Consider the following 22,410-nt stretch of genomic DNA (forward strand, 5'->3'; position numbering starts at 1 on the left):
GGCAATCCCAGGCTGTCATTATTAATTATTCCAAAATCCGAAAAAATCCAAAACACTTCCGACCCCAAACATTTTGGATAAGGGGTACTCGACCTGTATTTGCATTCAACATTTAAGGCACTTGGAAACAAGAAAAACATTCAGTGTCTTCACTTTGTCTGAAATAAGAGTAGAACATAAGACCATAACATAATGAATACACAGCAGATCAGGCAGCATCTGTGGAAAGAAAGTTGCTTCTTTAGGTCAGAGACCCTTGAGTTCTGATGAAGGGTCTCTGATGTGAAATGCTAATTTTGTTTTTTTCCCTCATCCCACACATCAAGCCTGACCTGCTGAGTATTTACTGTATTTTCTGTGCTTTGTTTCCTTCACTTTTTTTTTTTGATCGTTTAATTGACTCCATTGTACTTGCCTTTGTGCTTATCGAATATCTAGCAACTTCAGTCCTGAAATTTCACTTTTTTTCTTGAAAACTATAACTTTGAGATAGTGTTCTCCTTATTCTGGATTGCACTGCCTAAGGAATTGTTTTCTGTGCATCTTATTGAATTCTCTTGCAGTTAGAGTGCACAACACAGAAATATGTCCTACCCTCCATGTCAATATCGACCACCAAGCGTCTTTCTATAGTAATCCTATTTACCAGCACATGTGGTTGGATGCTTTGGCGATTCAAGTGCTTATCTAAATGCTGTATAGATATTATGAGTATACCCACCTCCACCTCCAACTTCACCGCAGGCAGAGCAGCACAAATTCCAATTAGACTCTGGTAAAAATATTTTTCAAATCTTCTCGTCAACTTAAATCTACATTGCCTGGAGTACATACCTTGGCCGTGGGGAAAAGCTTCTTAATATTTACCCATCTTTGCTCCTCCTAATTTAGTACACCTCTGTTAGGTCTTCAAGGAGGACACACCCAGCCTATCTACTTTCTCCTCAAAACTCAAATAGTCCATCTTAGGTAGCATTCTAGAAAATCTCTTCTGCACCCTCACCTGTACACTCTCATATTTCCTATAATGTAGTGACCAATAATAGGTTTTGGGAACAGTTCGGTTATGGTGAAGTTATCCCCTCTGGTTCAAGAGACTGATGGTTGAGGGGTAATAATTGTTCCTGAATGTGGTGGTTTGAGTCCTGAGGCCAATGTACCACCTTCCTGATGGCAGCAGTGAGAAGAGAGCATGACCTGTGAGCCCCTTATGATGGATGCTGCTTTCCTGTGACAGTGCTCCATGCAGATGTGCTTAGTGGTACTTATAGAATTTTCCCTTCAAGGGTATTGATGTTTCAAGGACTGTAATACAGCCAGTTAATCAGAGTTTGTCAAAGTTTTTGGTGTCACGCTAAATCTTGGCAAACTTTTAAGGAAGTAGAGGTGCTGCTGTACTTACTTTATAATTACACATGCACTGGACCCAGGGCAGGTCCTCAGAAATGATAACACAGAGGAATTTAAAGTTGCTGACCCTTCCCACCTCTGATCCTCCAGTGAGGACTGGCTAATGTACCTCTGGTTTCCTCCTGAAGTCACTATTTATATCCAATTCATCCTCCTTTTTAACACCTTGCACAGATTGTCCCTTTGGTCTCTGGGCCCCACTCTTTCTCAGGTTGTTGGCTTGCTTTCAATATACTTATAAAATGCCTTCAAATTCTCTCAATTTGACTGAATTAAGCATCCAAACCCATATTTCCTCCATCACTAATACCTTTGGATCCACCTGTCTCAATTCATTAGTTGCTGAAATCTTGTAGACCAACCTGTTCAACAGCATTCCTGTTTGGCCTTGCATCTTCTACCTTTGAACAAACTTCAAAATTTTGTCACATGTTCAAACTTGCATGAGGTTTTGTTTGCCTATTACCCCTGTATTTACTGACTACTCATTTTTGGTCCTGATCCCTTGGTTTTAATTTTTCCTAAGCAGCACTATACCCTTCCTCTTGCTGTCTCTATAATGAGCACCTCTAAACCTAATAACCACTCTTAATTTTAGATAATTGTACACTAGATTTAATGACTGTCATCATGCTTTCAGTTACCTAGTCCCTAAGACCTAGAATACCTTCTAACAAATTGCTTCTTTAAGGCTATCAGTAAAGCTACTTCTTTAACATAGTATTTGATTGCCCAAAGTATGTAATGTAGTTCAGTCTTTTTTATAAATTGTTCCTGTAAACTGGGGCATTTAGTTTTACAAAAATACATTGTTAATTTCTCAGCAGTGACATAAGTATCCAGTTAATCTGTTTTTAATCCTTGGACTCACTTTATACCGCACGCTGTCGGAGCAGTGCTGCCAGAATAATCAAGGACACGACCCACCCAGCCAACACACTTTTCGTCCCTCTTCCCTCCGGGAGAAGGCTCAAGAGCTTGAAGACTCATATGGCCAGATTTGGGAACAGCTTCTTTCCAACTGTGATAAGACTGCTGAACGGATCCTGACCCGGATCTGGGCCGTACCCTCCAAATATCCAGACCTGCCTCTCTGTTTTTTTGCACTACTTTACTTTCCATTTTCTATTTTCTATTTATGATTTATAATTTAAATGTTTAATATTTACTATTGATTTGTACTCCAGCGAGCGGGAAGCGCAGAATCCAATATCGCTGTGATGATTGTACGTTCTAGTACCAATTGTTTGGCAAGTATAAAGTAATCATGTTGGCAAAGGAGTAATCATCAGTTGAAATATGAAGAACTCCTTTCTATTTACAGTGGTACTGGAGAATTTGTGAACCCTGTGGAATTTTCTGTATTTCTACATAAATATGAGCTAAATTGTGATCAGATCTTCAAGTACAGTGGCATGCAAAGTTTTGGGCACTGCTGGTCAAAATTTCTTTTACTGTGAATAGCTAAGCGAGTAAGAGATGACCTAATTTCCAAAAGGCATAAAGTTAAAGATGACACATTTCTTTAATATTTTAAGCAAGATTGTTTTTTTATTTCCATCTTTTACAGTTTCAAAATAACAAAAAAGGAAAAGGGCCGGAAGCAAAAGTTTGGGCACCCTGCATAGTCAGTACTTAGTAACACCCCCTTTGGCAAGTATCACAGCTTGTGAATGCTTTCTGTAGCCAGCTAAGAGTCTTTCAATTCTTGTTTGGGGGATTTTCGCCCATTCTTCCTTGCAAAAGACTTCTAGTTCTGTGAGATTCTTGGGCCGCCTTGCATGCACTGCTCTTTTGAGGTCTATCCACAGATGTTTAGGTCAGGGGCCGTGAGGGCCATGGCAAAACCTTCAGCTTGCGCCTCTTGAGGTAGTCCATTGTGGACTTTGAGGTGTGTTTAGGATCATTATCCTGTTGTAGGAGCCATCCTCTTTCATCTTCAGCTTTTTTTTTTACAGGCGGTGTGATGTTTGCTTCCAGAATTTGGTGGTATTTAATTGAATTCATTCTTCCCTCTAACAGTGAAATGTTCCCCGTGCCACTGGCTGCAACACAAGCCCAAATCGTGATCAATCCACCCCCGTGCTTAACAGTTGGAGAGGTATTCTTTTCATGAAATTCTGCACTTTTTTCTCCAAACATACCTTTGCTCATTGTGGCCAAAAAGTTCTATTTTAACTTCATCAGTCCACAGGACTTGTTTCCAAAATGCATCAGATTTGTTTAGATGTTCCTTTGCAAACTTCTGACACTGAATTTTGTGGTGAGGACGCAGGAAAGGTTTTCTTCTGATGACTCTTCATGAAGGGCATGTTTGTGCAGGTGTTGCTGCACAGTAGAACAGTGCACCACCACTCCAGAGTCTGCTAAATCTTCCTGAAGGTCTTTTGCAGTCAAACAGTGGTTTTGATTTGCCTTTCTAGCAATCCTACGAGCAGTTCTCTCAGAAAGTTTTCTTGGTCTTCCAGACCTCAACTTGACCTCCACCGCTCCTGTTAACTGCCATTTCTTAATTACATTACGAACTGAGGCAACAGTTCGTAATGTAACTGAAAACGCTTTGCTGTCTTCTTATAGCCTTCTCCTGCTTTGTGGGCATCATTTATTTTAATTTTCAGAGTGCTTGGCAGCTGCTTAGAGGTGCCCATGGCTGCTGAATGTTGGGACAAGGTTTGAGGAGTCAGGGTATTTATAAAGCTTTGAAATTTGCATCACTTGGCCTTTCCTAACGATGACTGTGAACAAGCCATAGCCCTATCAAGCTAATTAAGGTCTGAGACCTTGGTGAAAGTTATCTGAGAGCTCAAATCCCTTGGGGTGCCCAAACTTCTGCATGGTGTTTCTTTCCTTTTTTTCACTCTAAAATTGTACAAAACAAAAATAATACACTTATCTTGCTTAAAATGTTGAAAAGAATGTTTCATCTTTAACTTTTTCTTTTGGAGATCAGTTCATCTTCTGCTCACTTAACTATTCACAGTAACAGAAATTTTGACTGGGGTACCCAAACTTTTGCATAGAACTCTAAGTCCTAAAGCTAGATAAAGATGTAGCCCCCTGGTAAGCCTCAGGCTCGCTCAGCTCGTTTCCGTCTGAGAAGAACAGCCTTCGGCCCCGCCAAACTGGGTAATCAAGTTTGGGTGGATGCTGCGTGTTGTGTCCCCTGTGTAACATCAGTACCCTGAAATAACATTCAGTCCACAATGTGCGTTTAAACGAGTAAGATTTTATATTTAAGTATGGGGTTAGTAGAGAACAAAAGAAAAGGAAAACAAATAAAAGGCGCCAGTAATCTCATAAACCTGTCCAGTGCACAAACGTTGGAGCTCACGGATTCCCGGTTGCTGATCCTCCTTCGCTTGTCATCGACCCCTGGGCTCCCGCCCCGAGCCCAGGCCCAGCGGGTCCAGCAACTGTCTCCTCAAGCCACCTCTTCTCTCTTCATCCTCTTCGTGCCTTCTCCCCAAAGCCCGCGCAACTAACAGCTTTCACGCAGACAGAAAGAATAACATCTATCCCAATTGGTTAACAAATGAATACAAGTCCCATTATCACTAATTATAGTCCAAACATACTGCTATAGAGAACCACTGTCTCAGCAGTTAACAGTACAGAGAAGCCACTTTATTCACCTTAGCAGTAACATAAAAGAAGAAACCCTTACAAAGAGAATCCAATTAAACAAATAACACAGAATTATACTGTTTCATTTATTTATTGATAAAAATGATCCAATATCACATGTATTTGTGGGAAAAAGTATGTAAACTTTGCTTTCGGTAACTGGTGTAACCCTCTTGTAGAGCAATAACTTTAACCAAATATTTCCGGTAACTTGACCAGTCCTGCACATCAGCTTAGAGGAATTTTAGGCCATTCCTCCTTACAAAACTGCTTCAACTCTTGGATGTTGATGGGCTTCCTTGCATGAACTCCTTGCTTCAGGTCCTTCCACAACATTTCTATAGGATTAAGGGCAGGACTTTGACTTGGCAGTTCCAAACGTGCAATTTCTTTTGTCGTAACTATTCTTTGGTAGGCTGACTTGTGTGTTTAGGATGGTTGTCTTGTTGCATGACCCACTTGCTCTTGAGCTTTAGTTCACGGGTGGATACCCTGACATTTTCCTGTAGAATTTGCTGGTACAATTCAGAATTTATAGTTCCATCAATGTTGGCAAGCCATCCTGGTCTTGAGGCAGCAAAGCAGGCCCAAACCATGACACTGCCACCACCCTGTTTCACAGAAGGGATGAGGTTCTTATATTGGAATGCAGTGTTTACTTTTCAACAAAAATAACGCTTCTCATTTAAACCAAAAAGTTCTATTTGGACTTAACTGTCCATAGAACATTATTCCCATAGCCTTCAGCTTATCCAGATGGTCTTTAGCAAACTTTAGACAGACAGCAATGTTCTTCTTGGAAAGTGGCTTTCTCCTTGCAATCCTGCCATGCCATTGTTGTTCAGTGTTTGCCTGATGATAGACTCATGAACGCTGACATTAGCCAATACAAGAGAAGCCTGTACCTTATTAGATGTTACCCTGGAGTTCTTTGTGACTCCAGGGGAGAGTAACAACAGTGTTGAATTATCTCCTTTGGTACACCATCTGCCTGACTGTGGATTGGTGGAGTCCAAACTCTTTAGAAATGGTTTTGTATCCTTTTCCAGCCTGGTGAGCTTCAACAACTTTTTTCCTGAAGTCCTCAGAAATCTTCTTTGATTAAGGCATGGCACGCTTCCAAAAACCTGTGTGGTGAAGATCAGAGTTTTATAGTGAAGACCCAAGTTTATGTTCTTTAATAGGGCAGGACCTCCCACACTCACACCTGATTGTCATCCCATTGATTGAAACTTCTAACTCTAATTTCTCCTTTAAATGAAATGATAATCCTAGAGGTTCACAAACATTTTGCAACAAATAGATGTAATATTGCATCATTTTTCTCAATAAATAAATAAATGAACAAATATAATGTTTTTTATGTTATATATGTAATTGGGTTCTCTTTATCTAGTTTTAGGACTTGCGTGAAGATCTGATCAGATTTTTAGTCATTAATGCAGAGATAGAGAAAATTCTAAAGGGTTCACAAACTTTCTAGCACCCTGTAGGTACTACTGTGGAATCATTAATATCCACCTGACCAGACTGAAAGAATTCTAGAAAATAGGTTTTACAAGGGTTTTAGTTAAATATTTCATCCAAAAGATTAGGCGTGTGCAGAGGCTTAAAATAGCTTTCCTGCCCATCTAATCTTTATTTTATCAAATCAGAAAATACTAACAGCTAGGGAACTAATCTATTGCCATTCCCTTGCCCTGTGCAGTCTGCTTCTTCAAATGTGAGTGTCAGTGCAACAAACCAAGATGGTAAGAAGAATAACTCAAGTGCTAGTTTACAGATGAGGTCAGAAGTAAAGTCACGCCAAGGATCCTGCAGCTGGTCTGATGAATCTGTTTCTGTGACACAATCAGGTAAGGAGTTTCTAACAGCTATTTGTGAGCTTTTCAGTATTTATTGAAAATACTTTGTAGGTACTCACAGAATTCCATGTAACCACAGTTAAAATTATAGCACAGTACTGATGGGACAGTCTCAATAAATCCAGTTGCTCATGAAGGGTTGCAATTGTCCATATCAGCAGAATTGTATTCAACTGCAAACTATAATCTCAAGGCCTGGTATATCACTCCTTTTGACTATTACTATCAAGCTAGGGACTAATGCCAGTTCAGTGGCGAGTATAGAAAGAAGTTTTACAAGTTGCAATGAGTGGATCTGAACTGAATAGAGCTGCTACACAGAACCACCAGCTTGTTAAATGGCAAAAGCAGCATGCAGTAAACAGATGCATCACACACAATGCTGGAGGAACTCAGCAGGCCAGACAGCATTAATGGGAAAGAGTAAACAATCGATGTTTCAGGCCGAAAACTTTCAAGACCGGAAAGGAAGGAAGGAGTCAGAATAAGAAAGTAGGGGGAAGGGAAGGAAGAAGTACAAGGTGGTAGGTGATAGGTGATACTGGGAGAGGTGGAGGCATTGAAGTAAAGAGCTGAGAAGTTGATTGGTGAAAGGGGTAAAGGGTTGGAGTAGGGGGTATTTGATAGGAGAGGATAGAAGACCATTGAAGAAGGGAAGGAGGAGGAGCCCCCATGGGAGGTGATGGGCAGGTAAGGAGATGAGGTGAGAGAGGGAAACAAGAATGGAGAATGGTGAAGGAGAGGAGGAGGGGGCAATTACTGGAAGTTTGAGAAATTGATGTTTCCATCAGGTTGGAGGCTACCCAGACAAAAAAACAAGGTGTAGCTCCTCCAACCTGAGTGTGGCCTCATAGTGACAGTAGACCAATGGGAATTAGAATTGAAATAGCTGGCCACCAGAAAATCCTGCTTTTTGTGGCAGATGGAGCGAAGGTGTTTGAGGAAAGTCTCCCAATCTGGTCTGACCAATATATAGGAGGCAGCACCAGATACAATAGGTGATCCCAACAGAATCATGGGTGAAGTGTCACCTCGCGTGGAAGGGTTTTTTGAGGCCCTAAATGGTAGTGAGGAAGGAGGTGTAGGGCAGGTGTGGCCCTTGTTCCGCTTGCAAGGATAAGTGCTAGGAGGGAGATCAGTGGGGAGGGACGAGTGGACAAGGGAGTCAAGTAGGGAGTGATTCCTGTGGAAAGTGGGAGGGAATGAAAGATCTGCTTGGTGGTGGGATCCCTTTGGAGATAGCAGAAGTTTCAGAGAGTTATGTGCTGGATGCAGAGGCTTGTGTTGTGATGGATGCAGAGGCGTGTTGTGATAGGTGAGGACAAGAGGAACCCTATCCCTCGTGGCGACAGGTGGAAGAGTTGAGGGCAGATTTGTGCAATGTGGTTGAGGGCTGCATTGATGGTGGAGGAAAGGAAGCCCTTTTCTTTGAAGAAGGAGGACATCTCAGTTGTTCTGGAATGAAGAGCTTCATTCTGGGAGCAGATGCAGTGGAGATGGAGGAACTGAGGAAAGGGAATGGCATTTTTGCAAGTGATAGGGTGGAAAGACAGCAACACACATCAAAGTTGCTGGTGAATGCAGCAGGCCAGGCAGCATCTCTAGGAAGAGGTACAGTCGACGTTTCAGGCCGAGACCCTTCGTCAGGTCTTTGTCAGGTGGGAAGATGTCTTGTCCAGAGAGCTGTGAGAGTCAGTGGGTTTGTAAAGAGTATCAGTAGATAAACTATCTTCAAGGATGGAGAGAGATCGTGAAAGGGGAGAGAGATGTCAGAAATGGGCCAGTTGAGGGCAGTGTGGAAGTTGGAGAAAGTTGGTGAAATTGATGAGCTCAGCATTGGTGCTGGAAGCAGGACCAATGCAGTCATCTTTGTAGCGTAGGAAGATTTGTGGATTGATGCCCATTTAGGTTCGAAACATGGACTATTCCACGACTGTTAACTCTTTTCCATAGATGAGTTCCTTCAGCATTTTATGGGTATTACTTTGGATTTCCTACATCTGCAGATTTTCTCATCTTTTCAATTAAGAGTTTAGCAGCTCCCCAACCAATGGATCTGATCAAAATTCTGCCACCCTGGTACACACAGTCAAGAATAGTGATAGGTTAGCTAACATGAGGACACTTCTCCAGTAAAGATCCCCACCTTCAATTAAACCAGAGCCTGGAATAAACCTTGTGAAACTATATTCAACTAGAAGAACTGAGTGAATGATGCATCTGTGCTTCCTCCCGAAGTCCTCACTGTTATAATGGTAATTTTCAGCCAAATCAAAGAATGAGCGAGTAGCAGGAAAAGCAATAATAATGAAAATGGGCAACCTCCGATGTGTCATGCTTAAAGTAGCACTTCAGACCTAAATGCCTAGTATGCCAAGCATATCCAGTACAGGTCTGTCAGTGGCAACTACATGTCCCTAGTTACGTTCTATCCACCAAAAACAGAGTATATCCGATCTGGCTAACTACTGTTCTATCAAAAGTAATGGGAGGTGTCACCAACAGTGCTCTTAAGGGACATTTACTCCAGTAATTTGCTCCCCCATGCCCATTTTGACTTTCCATTGTCAGAGTTAGTGCAGTATTTACAGGTGATTTGAGTGACTGCCTTTAATGAGGCTGTATTTGACAGGGTGTGGGAATAAATAGCCCTAATCAAATTGAACTCTGGAAATCAACATGAAAACTACACTGGCAGGATTTGTACCACACAAAGGAAAATGTTTAAAAGCAATGGTCAGTGCTTTCTAACTTTGGTTAGTGAAATGCTGCATGTACTCTATTGTACAGCAAGTGTTTCTCTGCCTATTGATGTAATGCTCACCATTAGCTTTGATTTTTTTAAAATCCAATTTTATATTTAAATTGTTTCCTGATGTTTCCCTGCTTATGATCTCAGTGAGTCCACAATCGCATTTGCTGTTGAGAGTGTAAGCCATGTCTCCAACAAGGCCATGACTGGCCGGCCGGTGTCTGACGAGGTTGGGGGCTCTATGTGCATAATTGATATTTTGGGGGATATCAGTATTTCTTTCCTTCCCTGTTTGCCCTTGATCTATTGGCTTACAGGGCCAATTAAGATGGCATTTAAAAGTCTGCGAGGAGTCTTTAAGCTAGATAAGGAGACAAAAGTTCCTCTCTTGAATGGCATTAGTTAACCACATAGGTTGTTTCCCTATCTAGTGAGCTTGTTTTGTGGTTATCATTGTTTTTGAAGATATTCACACAGCTTTGTAGTCGGTTTGAACTTTGCTGACTGTATCATTAGTCTAGTAATTTAACCATTATGCTACTACTAAATAAAGGGGGTCTGTACATGCAAAAAATATGGCTTTGCTCAGTTGTGTGTTCAGTAGTATTCTGAGCTTTAAGAGTGCATTTAGTGAGTTTATGGATCTGATTGCACTACAGTGACAGCGTTTGATTATATTTACGGGAGAATGGTGCACTTGAGAAGCCTGAGTGTACCAGGAAGACAGTGTCAAAATCAAAATACATTTCCTAACAAATGATGTGTACAGAATACAACTCTGAGATTCATCCTCCTGCAGGCAGCCATGAAGCAAAGAAATGCCATGGAACTGTTCAAGAAATCATCAACATCCAATTCACAAAAACAAATTGCACAAAAGACAAGCAAACAGCATTAAGATATGAAACATCAAACCAGGAGTCCAGCAGTATTCAGTTTAGTTAATTTCAGTACTGCACCGGTAGTCCACTGCTGGCCGCAGGGCCATTCTTCACCAAAATTCTCCTTGTCCGTATTGATTGTCCCGATCAAACTGCTCAAAAGTAGCAAAAGTAAGAGTAACCAGAATCCAGGAACCCATGCAATATGAACTTCAAAGACCCCAAAAAGAGTCCACAGCCTCACTGATGTATCCTTTCAACATGGATCTTACACTTTCCTCCCGACAGCTAGCGAGAGGGAGAGGAAGACCAGTCAAACGCAGGCAGATGGCGCTGAACACTCGCCCATCTTCTGTTCTTGTCCTCACTGACTTCAACCTTGCTTAACGCCTCAAATGGAGAGAAGCATTGGAGTCGATCGTGGACTTGTGCCTCCAGGCTTCCTGGCCTCTGGAATGCACACTCTGCTCCAAGTCTCACCAAAGCTCCCTCGGAGACGGCAAAACATCAGGTTGCTTAATCGGCCCAAAGGCACGCTGTCAAAATGTAACCTACAAGTTCCAGTCACAAACAGCTTAGTAGCAGAATCATTTTGAAAGAAGAAAAAGTAGTTTCGTTGAACTGTTTGTGGGACTTCGCCGTTGGTGACTTTGTTCGCTGGCACCAATGGGTCTGAACAGAATTTGTTCATGAGAGTGTAGTCTTGATCAACCTATGCATTTTGTGGGATTGTAAGACTGAAATTCCAGTGCAAGCAGCAGGATTGTCTGATTAGCCGGTGCATTGACACCTGTGACTATGATCTTTCTGTGTGTTGACCAGGATTGTGCATCAAGCTAATGCATTTTCCAGGGATATGTTAGCCATGTACAGAATGGTGAAGCTGATCAGTCATAGGTGTTCTAAGACTGGGGATCTCAGTACATGTGTGATAAACAAAACAAAGTGGTATGTGAGAGTTTCCATTTAATTCTGGCAGCTATTACTTCATTGAATCAGATGGATTTTAATTGGAAATTTAAGCTTCAAGTAGGAATAAATGAATAGAAACTAAGTAAAACTGTTAGTTGATTTCTCCCTGCTGAGGTATATATTTTGAATGATAAATGATTGGTTGAATTGGAAGCTACTACCTATTATAACTTTGATTTGATTGCATCCCTAACAGAGACAGCATCTGACCAGAGTGATATCGAGGGCAGGATTCATGCACTGAAAGATGAGCTGAGGAAACGTAAATCTATTGTAGACAGACTGAAGAAAGAGCAGAAGAAGCGACAGAAGGAGAGATTGAAAGCACAGGAGGCTAGTCTCATTAAACAACTAGAGGTAAAATTATCGTTGTACCTTCTTATCTTGACTGTCCTGCCAGTCTTTGATTAGGGCAATAAGAAAGTTGTATGTGTATACTGCTCCAAAATCAATTTGCTATTCACAATATTCATTGTTCAGTTTGGAAAATCGTTGAGGAAATTAAGTATATGGTTATTCAAAGGACTTGATCTAGCTTTATTCTTTTTGTTTCTGTTCCATTGCTGGAAAATCCTTTATATCACCCTCAACTTATTCTTAAGGCCCTTTGCATTGCTATATTGCTTCTGACTTTTGAAAAGCATGTAGCATTCAATAGTGCATTAGGTTGTCTCTCCCCAGTCGCTGCTATTAAAGCATGAGGCAATGCTTTATTAAAGTTTGGAGGAATCTGGATTGTTGTAGTCTTTACAATTTAGTCTGAGAGTTTTTATGGTGTAAGGGTAGAGGGATCCTCAAGAAAGAAATTTTATTTTTACAGCAGTTAGCCAGATTTATCTGCCATCCTCTGAATATTTTCAGTTGTCAGACTTGATTAATTTACCAACTAAAATTGGATTTATTAAGTTGAAAATACTTTTGCTGATTTGTTGAGTTTGCAGCCGTATGTGATTTTTGGACTGTACTTTATATTGGTTTCCTTCAGTTTTTTTTGGTGTTTTCTTAATTGTGGCTGGTTGGTGGGTAGGTGATCTGTAAATTTTTTGTGTGTAAGGTGGGGGTTGGGGGTTTTGATGCTACTGTCACTGTACTTTTTTTGCAGGTGAGGGGGTCGGGGATTATTATTGTCATTTTTTTTCCTGTGAGGGAGCAGTGTGGATTTAATGCTATTGTCCCTGCTTTTTTCTGCAACTGAGGAGTTCGGGGATGTTATTGTGGCTGTTTTTCTCTGTGAATGAGGGGATTGCGGATTGTTATTGTTGCTATTTTTTTCTGCGAGTCAGGGAGTTGGGGATTGTTATTGTTTCTTTTGTATTTCGTGCTGGTGGGGGTGGAAGAGTTGGTGAATTTCTTTCATCAACTCCCATTGTCTTCCTGTATTTCAGGGCTATCTGGAGAAGACAAATATCAGAGTTGTACATGCATACTTTGACAATAAAATGAACCTTTGAACATTTAACCTTTTTCTTTCTCTTGTATTACCAGTCCTATGATGAATTTATTAAGAAGACTGAAGCAGAACTAAGCAAAGAAGTGTCCAGTTCAACCAAACCACAAATCAAAACCCCTTCCTCTATCGCTGCTGAGAAGCCCAAGATTAAACCACTTTCTCTACAAAGGTAATCTCACTGGGCAATACAGCCTTAGATGGAAAAATACTTCTCAGAATATTGGTAGTATTACTGTTTTATCAGTTAAACGTGATAGAATGCCTACATACTCTATTGAAAGTACTTTTTTAAAAATTAGGTTGCACTTGACTGTTACATAGAAACATAGAAAACTTACAGCACAATACAGGCCCTTCAGCCCACAACGTTGTGCCGAACATGTCTCTACGTCAGAAATTCCTAGGCTTACCCATAGCCCTCTATTTTTCTGAGCTCCATGTACCTGTCCAAAAGTCTCTTAAAAGACCCTATCGTATCCGCCTCCACCACCGTTGCTGGCAGCCCATTCCATACACTCACCACTCTCTGCATAAAAAAACTTACCCCTGACATCTCCTCTGTACCTACTCCCCAGCACCTTAAACCTGTGTCCTCTTCTGGCAACCATTTCAGCCCTGGGAAAAAGCCTCTGACTATCCACATGATCAATGCCTTTCACCATCTTATATACCTCTATCAGGTCACCTTTCATCCTCCGTTGCTCCAAGGAGAAAAGGCCAGGTTCACTCAACCTGTTTTCATAAGGCATGCTCCCCAATCCAGGCAACATCCTTGTAAATCTCCTCTGCACTCTTTCTGTGGCTTCCACATCCTTCCTGCAGTGAGGTGACCAAAACAGAGCACAGTACTCCAAGTGGGGTCTGACCAGGGTCCTATATAGCTGCAACATTACCTCTCGGCTCCTAAATTCCAGTACACCGTACGCCTTCTTAACCACAGAGTCAACCTGCTCAGCTGCTTTGAACGTCCTATGGACTCAGACCCCAAGATCCCTCTGATCCTCCACACTGCCAAGAGTCTTACCATTAATACTACATTCTGCCATCATATTTGACCTACCAAAATGAACCACTTCACACTTATCTGGGTCGAACTCCATCTGTCACTTTTCAGCCCAGTTTTGCATCCTATCAATGTCCCGCTGTAACCTCTGACAGCCCTCCACACTATCCACAAAACCTCCGACCTTTGTGTCATCAGCAAACTTACTAACCCATCCCTCCACTTCCTCATCCAGGTCATTTATACAAATCACAAAGAGTAAGGGTCCCAGAATAGATCCCTGAGACACCTCCGTGCAGAAAATGACCCGTCTACAACCACTCTTTGCCTTCTGTGGGCAAGCCAGTTCTGGATCCACAAAGCATTGTTCCCTTGGATCCCATGCCTCCTTACTTTCTCAATAAGCTTTGCATGGGGCTTGCTGGAGAAAATGCCTTACTGAAATCTATATACACTACATCTACTGCTCTTCCTTCATCAATGTGTTTAGTCACATCCTCAAAAAATTCAATCAGGCTCATAAGGCACGACCTGCCCTTGACAAAGCCATGCTGACTATTCGTAATCATATTATGCCTCTCCAAATGTTCATAAATCCTGCCTCTCAGGATCTTCTCCATCAACTTACCAACCACTGAAGTAAGACTCACTGGTCTATAATTTCCTGGGCTATCTCTACTCCCTTTCTTGGTTAAAGGAACAACATCTGCAACCCTCCAATCCTCTGGAATCTCTCCTGTCCCCATTGATGATGCAAAGATCATCGCCGGAGGCTCAGCAATCTCCTCTCTTGCCTCCCACAGTAGCCTGGGGTACATCTCATCTGGTCCCGGCGACTTATCCAACTTGATGCTTTCCAAAAGCTCCGGCACATCCTCTTTCTTAATATCTACATGCTCAAGCTTTTCAGTCTGCTGCAAGTCATCACAACAATCACCAAGATCTTTTTCCATAGTGAATACTGAAGTAAAGTATTCATTAAGTACCTCTGCTATTTCGTCTGGTTCCATACACACTTTCCCACTGTCACACTTGATAGGTCCTATTCTCTCACGTCTTATCCTCTTGCTCTTCACATACTTGTAAAATGCCTTGGGGTTTTCCTTAATCCTACCCACCAAGGCCTTTTCATGGCCCCTTCTGTCTCTCTTAATTTCCTTCTTAAGCTCCTTCCTGTTAGTCTTATAATCTTCTGATCTCTAACATTACCTAGCTCTCTGAACCTTCTGTAAGCTTTTCTTTTCTTCTTAACTAGATTTATTACAGCCTTTGTACACCACTGTTCCTGTACCCTACCATAACTTCCCTGTCTCATTGGAACGTACCTGTGCAGAACTCCACACAAATATCTCCTGAACATTTGCCACATTTCTTCCGTACTTTTCCTTGAGAACATCTGTTCTCAATTTAAGCTTCCAATTTCCTGCCTGATAGCAATTACTCTAATTAACACACATCAAAGTTGCTGGTGAATGCAGCAGGCCAGGCAGCATCTCTAGGAAGAGGTACAGTCGACGTTACAGAAGAGTCCTGACAAAGGGTCTCGGCCTGAAACGTCGACTGTACCTCTTCTTGGAGATGCTGCCTGGCCTGCTGCGTTCATCAGCAACTTTGATGTGTGTTGCTTGAATTTCCAGCATCTGCAGAATTCCTGTTGTTTGCATTACTCCAATTAAACGCTTTTCTAACTTGTCTGTTCCTATCTCTCTCCAATGCTATTGTAAAGGAGATAGAATTATGATCACTATCTCCAAAATGCTCTCTCACTGAGAGATCTGACACCTGACCAGGTTCATTTCCCAATACCAAATCAAGTACAGCCTCTCCTCTTGTGGGCGTATCTACATATTGTGTCAAGAAACCTTCTTGAACACACCTGACAAACTCCACCCCATCTAAACCCCTTGCTCTAGGGAGATGCCAATCGATATTTGGGAAATTAAAATCTCCCATCACAACAACTCTGTTATTGTTACACCTTTCCAGGATCTGTTTCCCTATCTGCTCCTTGATATCCCTGTTGCTATTGGGCGGCCTATAAAAAAACACCCAGTAAAGTTATTGACTCCTTCCTGTTCCTAACCTCCACCCACAGAGACTCCGCAGACAATCCCTCCATGGCGTCCACCTTTTCTGCAGCCGTGACACTATCTCTGATCAACAGTGCCACGCCCCCTCCCTGTCCTTTCTGAAACATCTAAAACCCGGCACTTGAAGTAACCATGCCAGTCCCTGAGCCATCCAAGTCTCTGTAATGGCCACTACATCATGTCTCCAAGTACTGATCCACACTCTAAACTCATCCGCTTTGTTCACAATACTCCTTGCATTAAAATAGGCACATCTCAAACTGTCCGTCTAAGCACGTCCATTCTCTATCACCTACCTATCCTCCTTCTCGCACCATCTACAAGCTTTCTCTATTTGTGAGCCCAACCGCTTCTTCCCCAGTCTGTTCAGTTCAGTTCCCACTCCCCAACAATTCTAGTTTAAACTCCTCCCAGCCTTAGCAAACCTCCCCGCCAGGATATTGGTCCTCCTGGGATTCAAGTGCAATCCGTCCTTTTTGTACAGGTCACACCTGCCCAAAAAGAGGTCCCAATAATCCAGAAATCTGAATCCCTGCCCCCTGCTCCAATCCCTCAGCCACGCATTTATCCTCCACCTCATTCTCTTCCTTTTCTCACTGTCGCGTGGCACAGGCAGTAATCCTGAGATTACTACCTTTGCGGTCCTGCTTCTCAACTTCCTTCCTAACTCCCTGTAGTCTTTTTTCAGGACCTCTTCCCTTTTCCTACCTATGTCATTGGTACCAATATGTACCATGACCTCTGGCTGCTCTCCCTCCCACTGCAGGATATCTTGGATGCGATCTGAAACATCCTGGAACCTGGATCCTGGGAGGCAAACTACCATCCAAGTTTCTTTCTTGCGTCCACAGAATCGCCTGTCTGGCCCCCTAACTATAGAATCCCCTATCACTACTGCCTTCCTCTTCCTTTCCCTACCCGTCTGAGCCACAGGGCCAGACTCTGTGCCAGAAGCAGGACTACTGTTACTTTCCCCAGGTAGGCTGTTCTTCCCCCCCCCCCCCCAACAGTACTCAAACAGGAGTACTTATTGTCAAGGGGTACAGCCACAGGGGTACTTTCTAGTACCTGACTCTTCCCCTTCCTCCTCCTGACTGTGACCCACTTGTCTGTCTTCCGTGGCCCCGGTGTGACCACCTGACTATGACTCCCTCCTATCACCTCCTCGCTCTCCCTGACCAGACAAAGGTCATTGAGCTGCATCTCCAGTTCCCGAACTCGGTCCCTTAGGAGCTGCAGCTTGACACACTGGGTGCAGATATGGCCGTCCGGGAGGCTGGGAGACTCCAGGCCTTTGCACATCTGACACCGAGCGCAGAAAACCGGCCTCTCACACATACTACTTTTCTGCAATTAACACAGGTAAACCTACCTCGCCTCGTCCTGTTACTGCCTAAGCCTGTTGAGCCAAAACCCTATCACACTGCCACCTCTCACTCTGCTGCCTGCTGGATATGGCGGTCTTCTTTTTAAATTTTTCCCGCTCTACTGGCTGATGTTACGCACCTGTGCCGTGTTGCCTCTCTTTTACCCCGAGTAGTAAAACTGCCTTTGCTCCGGAAATCCTTAGCCGTTCACCTGCAGCCTTCTTTCTCCAAATCCATTGTTAAACATGGTACATCTGCATATCAAAATGTTCTCTCTGTAAACACCTGAGATGACATATTCCAAAAAGACTTGATAAAAGGAAGTCTTTTAAGTTGAAAGTTTACAAGTATAAACACTGTTCTTCAATTAACACACTCAAAAAATGCTGGTGGAACGCAGCAGGCCAGGCAGCATCTATAGAAAGAGGTACAGTTGACATTTCAGGCCGAGACCCTTTGTCAGGACTAACTGAAAGAATAGTAAGAGATTTGAAAGGGGGAGGGGGAGATCTGAAATGATAGGAGAAGACAGGAGGGGGAGGGATGAAACTTAAGAACTGGAAAGTTGATTGGCAAAAGGGATACAGGGCTGGAGAAGGGAGAGGATCATGGGACAGGAGGCCTAGGGAGAAAGAAAGGGGCAGGGGAGCATCAGAGGAAGATATAGTGAGAGGGACAGAGGGAGGAAAAAAAGAGAAAGAAAGGGGAAAAAAATAAATAAGGGATGGGGTAAGAAGTGGATTAGGGGCATTAACAGAAGTTAGAGAAGTCTGTTCATGCCATCAGGTTGGAGGCTACCTAGACAGAATATCAGGTGTTGTTCCTCCAACCTGAGTGTGGCTTCATCTTGACAGTAGAGGAGGCTATGGATGGACATATCAGAATGGGAATGGGACGTGGAATTAAAATGTGTGGCCACTGGGTGATCCTGCTTTCTCTGGCGGACAGAGCGTAGGTGTTCAGCGAAATGGTCTCCCAGTCTGAGTCGGGTCTCGCCAGTATATAGAAGGCCGCACCGGGAGCACCGAATGCAGTATATCACACCAGCCGACTCACAGGTGAAGTGTCACCTCACCTGGAAGGACTGTCTGGGGTCCTGAATGGTGGTGAGGGAGGAAGTGTAAGGGCACATGTAGCACTTGTTCGGCTTACAAGGATAAGTGCCGGGAGGGAGATTGGTGGGAAGGGATCGGGGGGGTGCGAATGGACAAGGGAGTCGCATAGGGAGAGATCCCTGCGGAAAGCAGAAGTGGTGGGGGGGAGGGAAAGATGTGCTTGGTAGTGGGATCCCGTTGGAGGTGGCAGAAGTTATGGAGAATTATTTGTTGGACCCGGAGGCTGGTGGGGTGGTAGGTGAGGACAAGGAGAACCCTATCCCTAGTGGGGTGGCGGAAGGATGGGGTGAGAGCAGATGTGCGTGAAATGGGAGAGATGCGTTTGAGAGCAATTCTTTTGCAGACTTCTTTAAAGAGTAGTATTTTCTACTAAGAAAGTGGAGCATTGAACAATGTCAGTGACTTTTGAAATATTATTTTACTGAAACAGTAATTCTGTTTCTCTCTTTTTAGATACTGCTTGACCTGCTAAATATTTCTGTCATTCTCTTTAGATTTCCAGCATCTGTGATATTTTGATTTCTGTTTTCAAAAACTTTTCCTAAATTTCTAGCAGATTTTCTTTCAATAGTTGATTGTTCCATCCAGTGACATAATTCATTCTATTCTGCAGTTTAATGATAATCTGCAAAATTTGCTGTGCTTCTGAGACTGTGGGATTTGGCTCAGAAATGTTGTGAGTATCTTGCTGTAACATGCACAGAATTGGGCAGAATTTGTGAAAAGTAAAGCAGTCTACAATGTAGATCTGCGATCCTTTGTCACTGCAAAATTCCAAAGACAATATGATATTTATCTGCCAAGCTCTTAAGCTCAAAATTTTATTTCTGCTTTTTGTTTTCAGGACTGAATCTGCAAAGAGCTGGAAATCGCTTACTGAGAGTGAAAGATCTAAAGTGTCATTGAGTTCCATTGTTAAACAGGGTACGTCCACATATCAAAATGTTCTCTCGGTAAACACCTGAGATGACACATTCCAAAAAAACTTGATGAAAGAAAGTCTTTTAAGTTGAAAGTTTACAAGTATAAACACTTTAAAAATTAGTTGAACAACTAAATTGTGTTTCTAAAAATGATACCTACCTGCCCATTTCCTAAGCCAAACTCATAGAACCATAAAAATATATATGATGGGAATTGTATCTGTGATGGTCTATGTAGCGCCCCCTGGCCACCCTCAGGGTCGCTCGGCTCGCTGTCGTCTAGGGAAACAGCCCTCGGCCCCACCAAACTGAGTAATTAGTTTGTGTGGATGCTGTGTGATGTACCCCACCCTGCCCAATTAACAGACAATATACCAGATACGATTAAATGATTTACAGTTTATAGATATTACTGGAATTATATAATTAATAGAGAATAAAATATAAAAGGAAAATAAAAGGTGCCACACTATCAAAGTTCAATCTCTTCGTGCACAAAGAAGTTGGAGCTCAAGACCCTTCTTCTTCACCCTGCAACCCCTCGGACCACCTCGACCGGCCTCCTGAGACCAACAACGGTGGTCGACCAGAACTCTACATGAGTCCAAGTCCGTATCCGTCTCCTCTCCTCGCCAAACGCCCTCCTTGGGGTCCGACCCCGTTAGCGGACATCACAGCACCTGGTTCACCAAACTCCTCCAGCCAAAAACTCCTCCACATTTGACACTTCGCTTCGGTCGCCCGGGCTCAGCCACTCGCCTCTCCTCATAGTCCCCCCAGGCGGATCCCAAGCTCTAGGCGGTCATCCACATACGCCAAAACTCCACACACCTTCACTTCCCCCATGGTCTTCCTCATGCCCCGCGGGAAGGATGCAGGGGCTCCGGATATGCCCTTGGGCATCTTTTCGGATCAGAATAATCCTAGGGAACTAATAACGGCCATCTTCGGCTCAACAGCCGCACTCCTCGGGATCTGGCAATGTTCACTCCTCAGATCTAGCACATTAAACCACGTCGCATAATCCGCACACACGCTGCCTCCCTCTTCTACGGCGCCAGGGTCCAGTTGTCGCGACCTCTCTCTCACTGAGGTGTCTTCAGCGGTCAACTCCCCTCCCTCGTGGTAGTTCGGAGCACCTACTAAGAGGGTCTCACCCTCAGCTACTTTCCCCAGGCTGTACCACTGCTGGGTTTTGCTTAAATTCGGTACCGGCTCAAGGCTGCTACACACGTCCTCAGAAGCAACTTGACACGCTGGGTGCCCAGACAATGCCCCCATTAACTCCGGGATCATCGTCTTCTGGATAACTACTGGTACTGGTATCCAAAATCTCTGGTGCCCTTGCGGTTGTCAAGGGTAAATGCTTCAGACACCGGTTGTAAAACGAACTGTACAACAACTTGACCTGTGCCCCGGGGTCGAGGATGGCTTTAGCATCGCTTCCCTCTATCCGTAACGACAGCCTGAGGCGTGGTCCCTCTAAGCCTTCAGAAGTAGGGTAGGAAGTTCATTGGTACATTGCTAGGAACATGCTTCCCCAGAGACCCCAAGCCGTTTCCCCACTGGGCCTCCACTAAGTTTCCCAACACCTCTCTGGTCAGCTGAACAACTGAAGGAGGGGCTGATCCCCTGAAATGATCCCCCTGGCACTGCAAGCAATTTAGCCACCCTCCTAGCCAGAGAAGACACACTGACAACTTTCCCCCATCTTTCAAATAACTGACAGCTGTCACTACGGTGTAAGTGAACCTGACAGCTCTAACACCGTCACCAGCCCGCCTACTCAAACTTTCAACCAATCCCTGTCGCTCTCCCTCAACCGAGCACTGCCACTAATCTAGCAACTGAGAGATCCGCTCCGCCCACGTCTCGCACGCCTCCGCCCCTCTTTGGGTGGACACTATCCCAAGCGCCAGGTGGAGCCTGCCAGAGCTAGAACATTTATTCGCAGACACTACCTCCAAATCAGACCACTCTTTCCTCTCTCTCCCAACAGCATGGACAGCCCTGAGTGCCACGTCCAACTCATCAAAGCCAGCCTGAACTTGAACAAAGACTGCACCTACCACGCATACAGCAATAACCAGCAAATAACCCACAGAGACACACATTACAGATTTAAACAGGGCATCCACACAGCATACCAGTAGACCCAATCCTGGATGAGCCCCCACAATGTAGCCCACCCCCCCCTCCCGGCCACCCTCAGGGTCGCTCGGCTCGCTGTCGTCTAGGGAAACAGCCCTCGGCCCCGCCAAACTGGGTAATAGTTTGTGTGGATGCTGTGTGATGTACCCCACCCCACCCAAGTAACAGACAATACACCAGATACGATTAAATGATTTACAGTTTATAGATATTACTGGAGCTATATAATTAATAGAGAATAAAATATAAAAGGAAAATAAAAGGCGCCACACTTATCAAAGTTCAATCTCTTCGTGCACAAAAAAGTTGGAGCTCAAGACCCTTCTTCACCCTGCGACCCCTCGGACCACCTCGACCGGCCGCCTGGGACCAACAATGGTGGTCGACCAGATGCTCTACACAAGTCCGTCTCCGTCTCCTCTCCTCGCCGAATGCCCTCCTTGGGGTCCGACCCCCGTTAGCGGACATCACAGCGCCTGGTTCATCCTCTGTCCCTCTCTCCCGCCTTCTGCCCCAAATCCCCGCGCATACAGTATCTTCAAATACACCAAAAACATAACAACTATCCCAATTGGTTCATAACATCTTCTTATCAGTAACGTGATTCAACAAACTGCTAGCGGGAAGGATTTTCTCAGCGTTTAACATAACAAAGAAGCATTCCCAAGTATAACATAACAAAGAAGCCATTAGCCTACACAGTAACATAAGAGAGGAAACCCCTCTTAGATCTAGAAAAGAGCTACCCTTTCTAATTCCACATCCTATGTCAGGCTCTGTAGCCCAGTTGATCACAGCTCTTCAGAT

The 22,410-nt window shown here is 43.7% G+C and overlaps 1 protein-coding gene across 5 annotated transcripts in view; it reads left to right on the forward strand.

Moving 5' to 3' along the window:
• cep350 (centrosomal protein 350) overlaps positions 1 to 22,410 on the forward strand; it is a 240,756-nt gene that overhangs the window by 196,015 nt on the left and 22,331 nt on the right. For all 5 annotated transcript variants that reach the window (XM_072274363.1, XM_072274365.1, XM_072274366.1 and 2 more), the window contains exons 30-33: positions 6,743 to 6,890; positions 11,701 to 11,861; positions 12,990 to 13,123; positions 19,374 to 19,453. In XM_072274363.1, coding sequence (XP_072130464.1) covers positions 6,743 to 6,890; positions 11,701 to 11,861; positions 12,990 to 13,123; positions 19,374 to 19,453 — 523 coding nt within the window. The remainder of the gene's footprint in view (positions 1 to 6,742; positions 6,891 to 11,700; positions 11,862 to 12,989; positions 13,124 to 19,373; positions 19,454 to 22,410) is intronic.

Source organism: Mobula birostris, chromosome 12 (assembly GCF_030028105.1).
Source record: "Mobula birostris isolate sMobBir1 chromosome 12, sMobBir1.hap1, whole genome shotgun sequence".
In the NCBI taxonomy this organism is placed as follows: domain Eukaryota; kingdom Metazoa; phylum Chordata; class Chondrichthyes; order Myliobatiformes; family Myliobatidae; genus Mobula; species Mobula birostris.